Raw genomic sequence first — 17,404 nt, forward strand, 5'->3', positions numbered from 1 at the left:
GTATTGAAATGAGGTCCATTGGACTGACTTACTTTTGTTGGAATATGTATAATCTCTATTTTTTTTTGTAGTTTTAATTAAAAATATTTAGCAAAAAAACACAGACTTATAATCTCTAGTACTTTTTTTTTGTAGCCAAAAAACCGTTTTAAAACAGATTTAATACAATTTTTTTTAATAAATTGCCAAAAAAAAAAAACCCGGAGTTGCACCTGTTCCTGGTTCGACCCCAGTTCGAGTTTTATAACATTGCGTAAGATAACTGTTAACGATTTCAAAACGAATTTTTATTTTATACCACACTATATTTTTTCTAAATTAAAAACAAAAATTATGGAGCTGCAGGGAATCGAACCCTGTGCCTCTCGCATGCAAAGCGAGCGCTCTACCATATGAGCTACAACCCCTTGTTTGGGAGGATCAATTTTCATATGTAAATACCGATTCGGAATGAATAACTGTATCTTTACTACTCTCTTCATTCCATATTCTAGCAAATTAGTTTTTTACCAAAATATAAGTCGTTATAGTTTTCCAAGAATTTTTAGTTTAGTTTTTCGGTCCAAACGTCAAATTTTTTATTTTATTTTTGGACATTCCACGGTTTATTTCCCAACCATTACATAAGAGAGTATTGTTTTTTTAGTTAACTAATATAAATTCATTAATTTGACTCTATATTAATTGTATTTCTTAACTTGTGTGAAATACCCTAAAATGACTTATATAATAGAATGGATGAATATAAAATATGATTTTCAATTTAATCGAGCGTGTTAGATAAGTAATGGTGACGTAGTGTCACGTCAGGAATGGACATACTGGGAATATTGAGCTTGTTATCAATGATAAGATAAAGAGTTTTTTTTACATGAAAATCATATTATAAAAATTAATTTAAAATATGTCACTCTTTCCTATATACCATAAATAAAGTATGATTTTATATCATAATTTAAAAATTTTAAACCCCAATTCATAAATCCTAAAACCTAAAAATAAATCTTAGACCCCTTAGTTTGATATAATTGAATTTCTTACTTGATATAATTGTAAATAATTTTTAAAAAATGAATTTCCATGTAAATTTCCTAAGATTCTATAATTAATATGTAAATTTATAAATTGAGAGAGCTCACTTGATTAAAAAATTATTTGGTTTGTATGTTTGGAGTAGATCTGTACATGGGCTAGACCGAGTCTAACGAGATTTTATTCAAAAATATTCAGTCAAACTCAGTACAATCTGATATTAATTTAGACGGGTTCGGATTTAAAAATCAAATCACAAACCCAATCCATATAAGCTCACCTGAAAATATATACATAATCTTTAATTATAAAAAAATAAAAAAATTGTACTTAACAGTAAATATTTAATATATATTCTTACCAAAAAAAAAATATTTAATATATAAATTTATTAATTAATATTAATAGACGGATTGGGCTGGACCAACCCGTACTGTTTTTATTAATCCCAAACCCGCCAAAAAATTAGAAAGGCTTTAGCGGACCTAGACCGAAGATCAATTTTCATTGTCCAACCAAATCCCCCATCCAAATTTTTTTTTTCTTAAATCGTCCATTTCCGGAATCTCTCGGCTCTATTGTTTTTAGAATTTCGGTTTTGCTCGGGTGAGAGAAAGAATGTTCAGTTTTTGGTCAAAATAAAATGAGAAGGGCAAAACTGTCAATAAAGGACGGTGATAAGTAAAACGGCGACAGTAAACAGCAACCCCATAATAAATGACAATGTCGTACTTGATATGTAACTAGATAGAAACATATTTAGAATTTTTGATATGGTAGATATAGGCCAATGATATAGCATGGCCATTAAATGAATTCCCAACCACATAATTCTTTGGTCATTTAATTTGGATAAATACATATAGATATAGCCTCCAATATAAGCAAAGATAAATTGGCCCTAAATCCATAACATTAAAACTCAATGAAAAAAGCTAACAACCATCACAATCACAAATTACCTAGTTGTAGATGGTTCATTTTCTTGTCTTATTCTAGTAAAGAAAAGACATCTTGAGGTCCGTGATCTTTTCGCTGAGTGATTGTAACATCCTTATCCAATACCATGTAGATATTATTCGTTTTAACTCAAATTCAACACGTTAGGTCCCACGGCTTTAAAATACGTCTGGATGTATTAGATTTGCACCTTACTAATAAGCTCTGGTCACTCTCTCTCTTCATTTCCGATGTGGGATTCAGTTCATTCATGTACTTATCATCATCCCTTAAGGTTGTTTCTTGCTCAGGCTTTCTACCCCGGCGCCACCCAACCCGAACTAGGTCGTTACAGTTATAGTAGCACACATTTAGTCATGATAGAAATTAGATGTTGTAAACATCAAATTTCTCCGGTCTACGGAACCACCACATATCAAAATTGGTTCTGACTCCTTGCCTCCAAAAGATTGGGAGTTGGGGGGTGCAAGATGGCCCCTCAAATGAGATTGAAATTTTTTTTGTTTGGAAATGTGTAGTTAGATTTTATATAGTGCAAAAAAGAAAATTATATATGTAGGTGTAAAATTAATCCTCTCGATGGAGCAGTCTTGGATTGGCAATTAACTATCTGTCTTAGTCGGTTCGACATGAGCCATTACTACTAGTTAAGATGCTGACACGTGACTCGTGCATTTTCAGTGTATGAATTTATGATTCACTGATAGAGATCTTTAGGGTGCTCTTTAATGATCTATATGAGTGCTCAATTGATATTTTTTTGTATGTGTTTTTGAAGGAAAAAATTACAGATTCATACATAGTTTCTATGGATTTTTCCGATAATGAGAGAATGCCCAGGCCCTTTTAAGCCCACTTGGATCTGTCATTCGATATTTTTAATGGAATTTAATGTGCACAACTAATTCTAAATATGTATAATTCAAATTAACTGACAACTAATGTGATGTAATATAAACTCTATTGAGCTTATTGAGACTCTTTAAGTGCGTCAAATAAGACAAAAAAATGATAAAAAAAATGGTTAATGTGCAAAAATACTTCCAACGTTTTGGGTCAGGAGCAATTTTACCTTTAACGTTTAAAATGGTGCAATTTTACCTCTAACGTCGGAAGTCAAGAGTAATCTGGATCAATTCCAAACATTATTATAAAACACAGATATTTTTGTTCCTTATTCTGCACCAATTGCATAACAATTCGTTCTAAAAAAAGGATTTCATGTTTGTTATAATTTAATAATAGAATTGGAGATTAATATTTATAAATTTTGTGAATTTTTTGATTTTTTTTTGTCTAATTCGTACAAAAAGACAATATATTTTTTTATTTTTTTTTCACATCCCAACATATATTTGTGATTTGTTACAGATAAAATGACATACATGTGAAGTGTAGATGACAAAATTCATGACCGAGAAGACAGTTTGATGAATTATTTCTCAAATTGACCCAATTTATCAACGTTAGGGGTAAAATTGCTCTTGACTTCCAATATTAGGGGTAAAATTGCACCATTTTAGACGTTATATATAAAATTGCTCCTGACCCAAAACGTTAGAGGTATTTTTGTACCTTAACCCTAAAAAAAGGTACTGTGTAGTTTTAAACTTAGATGAGCAAGTGAAATGATTTGAGTACCTTTTAGTGTACTCGTACCTCATATTTATAGGTGAATCAGATTATGAACCATAAATGAGAGTCGAGGTCCATGTGGTGGAGTCATAGTGAGAGTTTATTGTCAATCAGAAATAGTTTTAACGGTTGTACTTGTGGTTCCGTGAATCACGATGTCGAACACGGGTATTAATGTAAATGATCTTGAAATCTCTTTTGAGTGGTTCACGTGGTTTCGGTGGTTTCTTTTAGGCAAGGGGACGGATCTAAGGGAGCTGGGGAGGATTGAGTACTTACTGATTGCCGAAAATTCCATAAAAACTACGTACGGAGTTTGAATTTTCTATGTAAAAACATTAAAAAAAAAAATCATATTTAGCACACATAAATCATGAGAGACTGTCCCAAACACCCTATATTAATGAATCCTGGATCCGTTATTGGATGCCTCAATGATCCACGTGTAATATAATTAAGGGATAAGGTACCAAAATAGGTTTATGGTTTTTGAGAAAGTATCAATTTAGGTTCCACGTATAAAATAACACTAATATAGGTTCAACGTTTAAAAAAAGGGTATCAATTTAGGCCTCGAGAACGGAACCTGACATGTTATTCATATTACTCCGTTCAGGGCTGGTCCTGACATTTTATGAGCCCTAAGCGAAATAAGAGATAAATGGCCTTTAATAATAATAAAAAAATTGTACTTAAAAGTTTAAAATAGAATTTGGACCCATTTGAGCCTAAAATATCATATTATTTGATCATTTGTAGACCTGAATGGGTATTTATAAGTAAATTTATAATAAAAAAAATGTAAAAATAAATAAATTAGGATCCTTTTGGCCTGGATCCTGCGAGGCCGCACTCTCGATCTATGCCCAGGGTCGGGCCTGACTCCGTTAAGTTATGATTTCTCTTTCTATGTACAATTGACCAAACTTAACGGAATAATATGAATGATATATCACGTTCCTTTATGGAGTCCTAAATTAATACTATTTTTTAAACGTTAAACTTATATTGATGCTATTTTGTACGTGGAGTCTAAATTGGTACTTCTTCAAAAACCATAGACCTATTTTGGTACCATATCCTTATAATTAACAGTGTAATATCATAATGTATCAAATTGAAAGATCCAAGACTTAATCAAGAAAAACAAAAAACATTGAGGGCCTAAGGATGTCTTTTTTTTTTCTTCTAGTAAATTCAAACATCTTCTAGATAGCTCTATTATTATGCATATAAAAGGCAAACTTGGGTACCCAATTACATGATCATCAAAATGAGTGGAATAATAATTAGTTGCTCAAACACATCTTATGCTATTATGTCTACAAATGGTTATAATAATCAAGAAATAAGGAAGAATATGAGCCCGCCGGATAATTTCTCCGGCAGCAGCAGCAGCTTTTTTCAGATGCCACTTCACTATCCAAGATTCAAGAAAAACGATTATGAAACGATGCCGGAATGGAAGCTGGACTGGCTGCTTAAAGCTTATGGACTGCCCGTCGTCGGAGATGTCAATCAGAAGAGGAAGTTTGCTATGGGAGCATTTCTTTGGCCTGAGGAGGAGACTAATTAATTAGGTTATATATATATTATAAATATAGGGTTAGGCTATATTATGTTTTAGGTATGTTTGTTCCTATTATTCGTATGTTTTTACCATTAGATGATGAAAGATAAAATTAATTTAATAGTGAAAATTCACAAAGTAATGTTTAATTAAATATGATTAATCATGAATTAAAAAAGATGATGTTTTAGTTTGATACTATAAAAATTATCATTTTTTTAACATAAAAATTATCATTAATAACCTCAAAATAAAAAATATCAAGAATTAAAGTTGTTTAGGGCAACTCTAATTTTTTTAGTTATATGTTATTAAAAATTATAGGGCTAAGGTGCAAAAATACCCCTAACGTTTTGGGTCAGGAGTAATTTTATCTCTAACATTTAAAATGATGCAATTTTATCCCTAACATTTATAGTCAAGAGTAATTTTACCCCTAACATTGATAATTTGGGATCAAATTATTTCTCAAATTGACCTAAATCATCAACATTAGGAGTAAAATTGCTCGTGGCTAAAACTTTAGGGGTAAAATTGCACCATTTTAGACGTTAGGGATAAAATTGTACCTGACCCAAAACGCTAGGGGTATTTTTACACCTTAACCCATAATTATATTGTGTAGTATATGTTTTTTTATAAATTAATGTATATTTTGGATAAAATTGCAAATGATTAAATTAAATAATATATTTAAAAATCATATAATAAAACTAACAATAATAACACTACAAACACATAATTTAAAACAACAATAATAATAGAAAGATAAATACGGCACGATTAAAACAAAACGTCATGACTATTGGAATATGTTACAACAATAATACTAGAGACACAATTTAAATAAAATAACGACATGACTATTGAAACACTAATTTATTCCATGAAAAAATTATAATCTGGTAACTCATGGCTTGGTAGTTGAAGATTGTTCAAATAACTAAAGTTGTTCATGTTGGATGGCGGAGGCGGTTCAGACTGCAATCCTAGCTTTTGTTTTTCTAGCTTCCAGTATTCACGTTCAACTGAATCTTCAATTGCATTGATATCCTTTGACATTATGTAGAATTCCATTTTCTTTTTACGAATTTGATTTGCTTTGTCACGAGATTGAATTGATCTTTCTACCAAATCATAAAATTTTAGATCTTCTTCATTCGTGCATTCCATTATTGCTTTTGATCAAGTTTCTTTTTTCTTTTTAAGTTTTGCGTTTTTAACTTCTAATAGTCTTTCCGATCCTGATGTGGAATTATTCTCATTGATGTTAATACTAAAATCAGACAGGCCTGGTGATTGTTGTGTTGGAAATTCAGAAGTTGGAGTCTCGGACTCCGACGATAAGAATGAAGAATGTGACTTTCTCAATTTCTTTCTTTTGGACATTATCATTAAATTTTGACAAATCTTTCATCATAGTCCTAACATGATCAAATTTGAACCCCGTTTTCCATTTGATATCTGTCTTCATTAGTGTTCTTGCTCTTTCCATCTGAAATAAATTAAAAACTATTATGAAAGATTCATCATGCCTACAAATTTAAGCAACGAGATTAAAGAAATAAGAAGGCTTAATGCTTCTCCAACCCCCTTAACTTGTTCAAATTGGTCATTTTACCCCTCCAACTCATCGAATGTCCTATTTACCCTCTTAACTTCATAAAAATGGTATTTCTCACCCCCTTAACTTGTCCAAATTTGTCATTTTACCCCTTCTCAACTCATCGAATATCCTATTTACCCCATTAACTCCATAAAAGTGGTATTTCTCACCACTTATGATCTTATTTACCCTCTTAACTCCATAAAAATGGTATTTCTTATCCCTTTATAGTAGTCAAAAAAGTTGAAAAGAGAAAGAACGAATAAAAAATACAAATAACAAGAACATTAATATAAACAAGTTAAATACATTATATGTAGGGATAATGTACCAAAATAGGCCTATGATTTATTAATTTAGGTTCCACTTATAAAATAGCATAAATATAGATTTAACGTTTAAAAAAAGTTATCAATTTAGGCTTCGATATCGGATTGTAAGGGCTGAAAAATACCACTTTTATGGAGTTAAGGGGGTAAATAGAACATTCTATGAGTTGGGGAGATAAATGGACAAGTTGAGGGGGTGAGAAATACCACTTTTATGAAGTTAAGGGGGTAAATAGAACATTCAATGAGTTGAGGGGGTAAAATGACTAATTTGGACAAGTTAAAGGGGTTGGGGAAGCATTAGGCCAAATAAGAAATACTAACTATATCTTGAGGAGATGCACCACTTATCCTCATCCATTTAATATGTTGGATGCATCCTATGAACTTTCTTATAGCCTTCTCAATTTTTCCTACTCGAGACTCCAATGATCTCCAGTTTCTCTCCTCCCAACTCATTTGTTTCCTTCCATTGTATGCAATTTCTACTCATTTCCACATTTCTTGTCTATTTTGATTTGTCCCCGTAATTGGATCTTGTGTAATCTCCATATAAGCAGAGCATAAAAGCTCGCCTTCTGCATGAGTGAATCCATTTCCACGAGTCATTATGTAAAACTATATGTAAGAATAAGTGTTTTGAATGAAGTGAATGCAATTTAAATCTAACGATTAAGGTATTTATAGAAGAAGAAAATTTCTTTTCCCAATATACTAACTCTTCCCGATGTACTAACTGTGCCCAAATCTTTCTGATATATGTGCCCAAAGCTTCATCGAAGAAAAAATATTCATTTTCCCTAGATTCTAACTCTGCCCATTAAAGCAAATGATGACATCCTTTTCAATATTTTTCATGGACATGTCTGTTTCAATATATACTTACTGTGCATCACTCCATTTTTCAATAAAAACAAATGATGACATTCTTGTATATTTCTTTCGAAAATGTAATGAGTGTGCCCCAATTTCTTTTTTCCATAAAGCAAATGATAATATTCCAGAACTTACCTTATTTTAATTGTATATAAATACTAGACACCACTTCAACTCATTTTATTCACACTTCTTTATTACATTTTATTCGTAATCAAATTTGATCCATTTCGAAATGAGTTTATCTCTTACTAGTGATTCATCTTCAGACGATGGCATTGATCATGAAATCACAATGAAGTTATTATCTCGATATAAAAAATATAAAGAACATGGTAGTCAGAGTAGCGGCTCATCTCATGTTGGCTCAGTCAAAGGTCATCGAGTTATCTATCATAACTGTGAAGAAGCAGATGAAAATATAAACGAGGATTACTTTAGTAGTAATCCACGATTCGATGCTAAGACTATTCGAAGAAGGTTCAGAATGTCTCGTGATCTTTGTATCCGTATCATAGATGCAGTCAAAGTGCATGATGTTTACTTTCAACAACGTCATGATGCGGTTGGTAGAATGAGATTGTCATCTATACAGAAAGTAATAGTTGCCTTATGAATTTTGGCATATGGAGTTCGGGTGATGCTATTGATGAATACTGTAAAATTGTCGAGTCAACAACAATAGAGAGCTTGAATTTTTTTTGTCGGGCTAGTGTGGAAATTTTCTCCGAGCAATATCTTAGAAGGCCAAATGCAAATGATATTGCTAGATTGCTTCATATCGGAGAATCTCGTGGTTTTCCTGGTATGTTGGGTAGTTTGGATTGCATGCATTGGGAATGGAAGAATTGTCCGACAGCTTGACAAGGACAATATAGCGGACGTTTTGGTTCACCGACAATTATTCTAGAAGCAGTGGCAGACTATGATCTATGGATATGGCATGCATATTTTGGTATATGCTTGGAACCAATAATGATATTAATGTGTTAGATTCATCTAATCTATTATCTGATCTTGCTAATGGTATTGCAACTCCAACGCACTATAATATTAATGAAAAAGAATACAATACAGGTTATTATTTAGTTGATGGTATTTATCCTAAATGGTCTACCCTAGTTCAAACGATTCGTAACCCACAAGGTCCAAAGTGAAGACATTTTGCAAAGGTACAAGAATCATGCAGAAAAGATGTGGAGCGTGCTTTTGGAGTTTTAAAGGCGAGGTTTGCCATTATTAATTACTAACCCAGCACGATTTTGGAGGAAAAACATACTTCATGATATTATGCGAACGTGCATTATCCTACACAATATGATAATTGAGGATGAATGTGATCTATCATTACCCATTCAGGATCCACTTACAGCATCCTCAAATCGAAAAACTCCAATAAATCATGATACTCAATTCCATGATTTCCTATGCGACATCGACAAATTAGAGATGAAAATGCACATTTTGATCTTCGCAATGAATTAATAGAGCATCTTTGGAAGGTATATTCTGATTCGATGAATTAGAACGATCGAGTTGGTTCAACAATTACTTTTATGCATTCCATGTACTCGTATTGTATTATTTTCAGTATATGGCATACGCTAAGTAGCATTTTATTTGTATGCCAATTTTCTTATATTATGTAATCCGTTATGATTTTAATTCATTATCTTCGTTCTATTTTAGGCTTTTGCAATATTAATTTTAGCTAATCTAGAAATTTAACTATATTTAATTATTTAAATAAATTTAAATAAGTAGTATTAGGAGGTGTTTGGTTCAAGAAAAAATCACGTAGGAATCGGAATGGGAATAAAATATCCCGTTTCCTAATGTTTGGTTAAAGTAAAATAGCAGTGGAATAGGAATCCCATTCCCACCAACAATGGAATCATGATTCCCTTCTAAATAGACGGTAATCATTTTCCATTCCTCTCAATCAAAACAAAAAACTGTTTATCTTAAAATATCACTCCACCATGTTCCATTAATGGTACTATTTGCTAATTTAAACCCAACTTCTTCAAATTTTACCTCCATTACTTAAAAAATATCACTGCATCGATAGAAAATAATAATAAAAAATTGTACAAATCTTTGAATTCAAATCAGATAAAACATAATACTGTTTTTATGAACTCATATAAAAAAATAAACTAGCTTAATTGGAACTATGAAACTTACTAACCCTGCAAAACAAATAAAATAAAAGTTTGATAATTTAATAATGATTTTATTATTGTTATTATCATTGTTATTAATTTTGTTAATTATTATTATTATTATAAAATAATAAATAATATATTATACTCTATTTTAGTAAAATTATATTTATCAAAATTATTATTAGTCTAATTAATTTAATAAATAAATAAATATTACATTCCGATTACGGATTAAACCAAACAAAATTGTTAAATTGTGATTCCGATTCCGATTCCTTATCATTCCGATTCCGATTCCGATTCCAAAGTTTGAACCAAACACCCAGTTTAAAATTAATAACCTTGTTATGGTATTTTTTATTATTATTTTTTTTATTATTATTATTTTTAATTATCTCTCGAATTAATTTTTATTATAGATTATTGATAATGATAATTATAATAATAATAATAATATATGTAAAAAATAATAAAATATTAATAAAAGTGTTAGGTATGATGGAATAAAGTAAAGAATATTCTTTTTGATGTAATAAATGGTATAGTGGGTTGGAGAAAAAATAGGATTTGATGTATAGAAAATAGAAAATGGAGATAGAAATAGCGTAATGGGTTGGAGATGTCCTTAGCACACATTTACTATGGAAACAAATTTTGTATTCCCGCATATAACACCTATCGATATATGAATAATCCTCATAACAACAAGGGGTTGTAGCTCATATGGTAGAGCGCTCGCTTTGCATGCGAGAGGCACAGGGTTCGATTCCCTGCAGCTCCAAGTTTCTATTTTTTGGTCCATCCGCCCGCTCTAAGCCGGGTTGGTGTAGACTCTATCGTGATCTGAATGAATTGAACATAGTGTTAATTGAAACACACAAAAATCGGCTAATTGAAACACACAAATAATAAACTTTATTCTTATTCTAATTATACATTATGTAAAATAACTAGAACTAGTTTAAAGTTAAAAAAAACACCAGTGCTTTCACACAATGGCTTGATTTGGGAGACGGGAATAGCCTCTAGAAAAGTGTCACGGGAGTGATTTCTTTCTCAAACCGGCCGAGTGGGGAGGGATGGCAACGGGTATTCTACCTGCGGGTACCCGGTACTATCCGATCCTAATGGGACTACCTATAGCCTAGGGTATGAGATAAAAATCATTATCCGTTAGGGTAATGGGACGGGTATGGGAAGACCACATGATACCCGTTACCCGTCATAAGTTTTATATATATTCAAAAATATTATTGTGTTTTTAGATGTAAGATGTGAGATTTGAACACCAACATTTTGTTCTTCGAACATTAAGTGATACCACTAAACTACTTTATTTTTATCGATTAAGGTTCAATTTGTTCAATTTTTAGATGGATGGTTTATTAAATTTGTAATATTTTTTGTTTTATTTATTGATTCTTAACGGGTAAGAGTACCCGCGGTACCCATGAATTAAATGGGACGGGTAATATTGTTAGTCCTGTAACTTGGGTATTTTGGTTATATTTAATGAACTACATGGGTAAATGATAGATGATTTAAGAAAGTATATGTCATTGGTTTATGACTTTTAATTTTTTTATTGATTCCCTTTTGATGTGAAGCGTTATTTGTGTCTTTGTTATTTGCGTCCAAAATCTTATTACTTCTTGTGTTTCTTTTAATGTTGGGAACTTTACAACAATAATTTTACTTCTAATCTCATGTACGGCACTTGTTAAATTTGATTTTTTTTTTTAGTTTATCCGATTTGTCGGTTCGAAGCTACCCTTTAGATGGATTCTCTCGTAATTAAGATTTTACGTACGCTAGAACTCGAACTCGAGATTTAGTTTAAACGATTTGAGACTCTTAACGACTCAAACTAACCTTAATTAGTTGAATTTTTTTATTGATATGAAATTGATTCAATTTATTAATATCAAACTTTTTTATATTATTTATGATATTACAAATAAATTACTATTAACAAAGGTTGTAAAAAATGTTGAGAGCAATTTCAAAAAAAAATGTTGAGAGTAGTCGGACAGTCACAGACCTTGAAAATTAATCGAATTTATATTTTTATATTTTTTTTATATAAGTGCAATTAAAATATGTCTTATACTATATACAGTAAAACCTCTATATAGGAATACTCTATATAGGAATAACCTGTATTTTGTTATAAAAAAAACTTGGTCCCAACTTGATAATAACCTCTATTACCAAACTCTATTTAGTAATAACCTCTTAATTGTTATACAAATAGTCTGATCCCAAATGTATTCCTATATAGAGGTTTTACTGTATAACATATATTCTTAAAAACGTGTGATATTAGACAAATATAAGAGCATCTCCAAGAGACTCTTAGTGCACTCTTTAAAAATAATATAAATAATTGACTTAGTGATTTAAGAGTGACTAAGACATCATCTCCAACAATACTCCTTATATTCACTCTTTATTTATTATTTTATCATTAAAATTATTAATTGTTGTTATATTTACCAATAATGTGAGGACTGAGACTCCATATTAAGAAAACAAGTACGAGAACACAATTAAATAAAAATAACTGAAAACGATGTGATAGCGTTGATAAGTGAATTATAATAATGAAATTTTTTTCGTTTTGATTGCCATGGCAACTTCCAAGCAGCTAAAAAACGGTTGGAGGTAAAAGAACGACCAAAGGACCTATGCAGGAAAAATCGAAAGGAAATCCCGCTTTTAAGCATCTAGGCGGCTTTGTTCTTAAACAAGACTATTAACTAATAGTAACAAAACCAATTAAATTTGGATTGAGTGGTTAAAACACTCAAATCGCTTAAATTAGAATTAATTGGAAAAGAATCCATTAAAAGTATATGGTGATTCTCGTATAAATTATAATAAAAAAAGGTCTAACCATTTCCCAGCCCTTTAAACTTGTAACTTTTTTCATTTAGCCACTTTAATTTTAGGTCTTCCCATTTAGCCACTTAAACTCAAGGTCTAACCTCTTCCTAACCCCTTAAACTTGTAACTTTTTTTCATTTAGCCACTTTAACTTTAGATTTTCTCATTTAACCACTTAAACTCAAATATTGTAACTCTTTTGCCTCTTTTCCCAAATCAAAATTTAAAAAATTAACAATTCGTCAAATGCAGTTGTTAATTCATCACAACCAATTAAGTTATTGGACATCCATAAAATAATCTTCCCGGATTGGAGGGTTTCCATGATACTTTAGGTGAAATTTTACCGTTATAAAACCTAGAGGAATAGAAATTTAATATCCTACGTGCCTCCTAATGTTTGGAAAGACAACAAATGACACGTAAGTGCCATGTAGGCAGACTAAATGTGTCTCATTTGTTGAGTTTAAATGGCTAAATGGGAACACTCTAAATTTAAATGGCTAAATGAAAAAAAGTTACAAATTTAAAGGCCATTAAAAAAAATTATAATAGTATAAGAAGTAAAATACTAGTAGTATTAGACTTTTCTTTAACCCAAATCTTCCGCAATCCAACATGACACGTCACATAAAAAAATTAAAAACTACTAATAAAGGTCGAGTTTGGACCATTGAATACAGAATTTATTAGTAATACTTCAAGTAATAATTAATTAAAATCAAATCCCATTTATAGCACTAATTAAAATCGTGGGTGTCACGCCGTCACGTCTCGCCTTCACCTCCTCCAAACTGCTGAAAAACGTGCTTGGTCTCAATCAATCAGAACACGCCACGTGGAGAACGGGAGTTCAGTAATTCAAAGTATGCGAAAAGTCAACGTTCCAAGTAACCAAAACGGCAGCGTGTAGACCTTGCCGGCGCTAAATACAGTTAGAAGAACGAAGTAACGGTAGAGAGGCCATGTGTCACGCCGTCACCTCCTCCAGTTGCGTCAAACTGCCGAAAACGTGATCAATCATAATACGCCACGTGGAGGACAAAAAGTTCAGTGATTCAAAGTCAATGAAACGTCACCGTTCCAAATAACCAACACGACAGCGTGTAGACCTTGCCGGCGCTAAATGATAGGGAAGCCATGTGTAACGCCGTCACGACTCGCCTCCACCTCCTCCAGGTGCGTCAAACTGCTAAAAAACGTGATCAATCAGAATACGCCACGTGGAGGACGAAGGTTTAGTGATTTTTGTAACCAAACGTCACCGTTCCAAGTAACCAAAACGACGTCGTCCAAACATCGCCGGCACTAAATACAGTTACAACGAAGTAACGGTAGGGAAAGCCATGGAAACGAAACTCCCGGGACTGAGTGACTCATTCAACGGTCAGGCGTCTTTCCATTTCTTTCCCTTTCCGAGAAAATTTAAAAAAATTTAAAAAAAATGAAAAAATTCGAAGCTACCTGACAAATAAAAAATTACAGAATTTCAAATATATTTTGTTAGAAAAATAGAATCGGAAATTTTATATTTATACAGCTTTGAAGTTATCGATCATCTCTGTTGTTTTTCAGAGCTTTTCTGTTCCTCGATCGAGAAGATGAATTAATCGGTCAGTTTCTTCAATTTCATCCTCGAATTCCTGAATTTTTTTAATTCTGTGTGTTAATTTTATAATGATCATATCAATTCTTCGATGTTTTCTAAATGATCTGCTGGATTTTGAATTTTTTGCAGAAATTTGATTTGTACGGACGAATTTCGGAATTTCGCCGGTGTAATGGAGCAATTCCGGCAGATAGGGGAGGTATTAGGGAGTTTGAAGGCGTTGATGATATTACAAGATGATATACGGATTAATCAGAGACAGTGTTGTTTGCTTCTTCATATATTTACTTCTGCTTTCAACATAATTGCGGAGGAAATTAAGCTGAATCTCAAACTGGAAGAAAGAACTGTGAAGTGGAAACCGCTGGAAGAGCCGTTGAGAGAGCTTTACCGGATTTTTAAGGAAGGCGAAGTTTATATTCGGCGGTGTTTGGATAGCCGGGATTGGTGGGGTAAAGTTGTTAGTCTCCATCAAAACAGAGATTCAGTTGAGTTTCATGTTCATAATCTGCTTACATGCTTTTCGGCGGTTATTGAGGCGGTTGAAAATGTTAGCGAAATCTCCGGTTTAGACCAGGAGGAGATGCGGAAGAAGAGGGTAATGCTTGCGAGGAAGTATGATCGGAGTTGGAATGATTCCAAGCTTTTTCAATGGAGATTTGGGAAGCAGTACTTAGTTTGTAGTGAAATCTGTAGTCTAGTAGAGAGTTCAATTAAAGAAGATGGTTGGTTGCTTGTCGGAACGATGCAGGAAAAGATTAAGTCGGAATCAGTCACGAAGAACGAGCAACGACTCGGGGATTTATTCATTAAGAAGCTAAATCGGCAGCAGGTAGTTAATGGTAAGCTTCCGTCGAGTTCGATTTTGTTAGGGGCGGAAGATTATCAAGTGAGGCGAAGACTAGATGCTGGAGGACAGTATAAGGAAATTCAATGGCTCGGGGAGAGTTTCGCTTTGAGACATTTCTACGAGGATATCAAGCCGTTGAGTTCTGAAATCGCTACTTTGCTGTCGCTTTCACATCCCAACATTGTGCAGTACCTCTGCGGATTTTACGACGAGGAGAAGAAGGAATGTTTTCTTATAATGGAGTTAATGAACAAGGATCTTTTCACATACATGAAAGAGAACAGCGGTTCGAGGCGACAAGTCTTGTTTCCGCTTCCGGTTGTTGTGGATATCATGCTTCAGATAGCAAGAGGTATGGAATATCTCCACTCGCAGAAAATCTACGTCGGCGACTTGACTCCTGCTAATGTTTTTCTCAAACCCAGAAAGTCAACTGAAGGTTATTTTCACGTCAAAGTTTCGGGGTTTGGTTTATCTTCGATTGAAAATCCATCTTCTCGATACTACTCACCAGCGGAGCAAAATGCATCCAGTCCCTGTATTTGGCATGCCCCGGAAGTTCTGGCAGAACAAGAACCAACATCAAAGACTTCACCTCGCAAATACTCAGAGAAAGCAGATGTTTACAGCTTCGGGATGCTCTGTTCGGGGCTTCTGACTGGTAAACTTCCGTTCGAGGATGGGCATCTTCAAGGAGACCAGATGACAAAAAACATAAGAGCAGGAGAAAGGCCACTGTTCCCATCGCTTTCGCCGAAATACCTTGTTAACTTGACCAAAAAATGCTGGCACAGCGACCCGAATCATCGTCCTAGTTTCTCATCTATTTGCAGGGTACTGAGATACATCAAGAAATTCCTAGTGATGGATCCTCCTATTGAAGGTCAGCTCATTATGCAGTCCCCACCGGTAGATTATTCCGATCTGGAAGCAGGGTTTTTAAAGAGTCATCGGACGGAGAAGAACACCGTGTCGCAAATTCCATTTCAGATGTTCGTTTACAAGCTAGCTGAGAGAGAGAAGATTTCTTCAAGCTTTAGAAGTAAGCACACTGAAATAACAAATGGGGGCACTTTAAAAAGCTGGGACGAGAATACTTCGGTAATGGAGGATCCAATAACACTGGGTTCGATGTCTCCCGACATAAAGCCAATTTGCTACGATCTAAAATCAAATGGCACAGAGGAATCAGACAGGAAATTGCCATCCGATTTTTGGTCTGCTCGGACCGAGACTCAAGACAAGAAAATTGTGCAGAAAAAGAAGACGGTTAATTTCAGAAGCAGAAAAAATCCAGGTAGATTTTGACCTCTAAACTTATAAATTTTCAAATTTATTCTCCTCAATCCACATTTTGATTGAATCAATATATGTGAAACAGTTAACACGAAGACACGAACACCAGGAAAGTCATCAGGATGGAATCCACCAGGACACGGTACGAAAGCTGGTCGGGAAAAACTATTAGCTTCAAGATCTCTAAGTCCGGGCAAGCTCAGATCAAATGGACAAGCCGTAGTCCTTGAAAAATCATAGTTTTCGGCTGCGCCTAAATCTTTCTAGAAGTTTGTTTTGCACAAAGTAGAAACTTGCATACATTTGTTTAGAATTCTTTTGTGTTAGGTTTGAAGTTTTTCCTATTTCTCATAGCCAAGCTTTGTTGTTTAAAACTTTTTCGCTGTGATGCCATATACTTCAAATGAAATAGATAAGTTTATAAATATAATGGGTAAATTATCTTCGTGTGCCTGAACTATAGTGCTACAACATGACGACTCCTAAACTTCAACAAAAATCCGTTAAAAAATAAACGAAAGATGACTTGGACATGGGTATTTTACCATAATTTATGTGGACAAAAAGAAAAAGGTCAATGATATAGT

The 17,404-nt window shown here is 33.0% G+C and overlaps 1 protein-coding gene, 2 non-coding genes and 1 pseudogene across 3 annotated transcripts; 3 read left to right on the forward strand and 1 right to left on the reverse strand.

The window, feature by feature from the left end:
- Positions 1–334: 334 nt before the first annotated feature.
- TRNAA-UGC (transfer RNA alanine (anticodon UGC)) lies at positions 335–407 on the reverse strand. The gene has a single exon. It is a non-coding gene; the product is annotated as a tRNA-Ala (tRNA).
- Positions 408–8,243: 7,836 nt separating this feature from the next.
- Positions 8,244–9,493, forward strand: LOC136219500 (uncharacterized; annotated as a pseudogene).
- Positions 9,494–10,884: 1,391 nt separating this feature from the next.
- TRNAA-UGC (transfer RNA alanine (anticodon UGC)) lies at positions 10,885–10,957 on the forward strand. Its single transcript has one exon. It is a non-coding gene; the product is annotated as a tRNA-Ala (tRNA).
- Positions 10,958–14,536: 3,579 nt separating this feature from the next.
- Positions 14,537–17,368, forward strand: LOC136211029 (uncharacterized). Its single transcript, XM_066002524.1, has 3 exons — positions 14,537–14,675; positions 14,801–16,818; positions 16,903–17,368. The coding sequence occupies exons 2-3, from the start codon at positions 14,844–14,846 to the stop codon at positions 17,055–17,057; spliced, it is 2,130 nt and encodes a 709-aa protein (XP_065858596.1). The 5' UTR covers positions 14,537–14,675; positions 14,801–14,843; the 3' UTR covers positions 17,058–17,368.
- Positions 17,369–17,404: the final 36 nt, after the last annotated feature.

This window comes from Euphorbia lathyris, chromosome 1 (genome assembly GCF_963576675.1).
Source record: "Euphorbia lathyris chromosome 1, ddEupLath1.1, whole genome shotgun sequence".
NCBI lineage: Eukaryota > Viridiplantae > Streptophyta > Magnoliopsida > Malpighiales > Euphorbiaceae > Euphorbia > Euphorbia lathyris.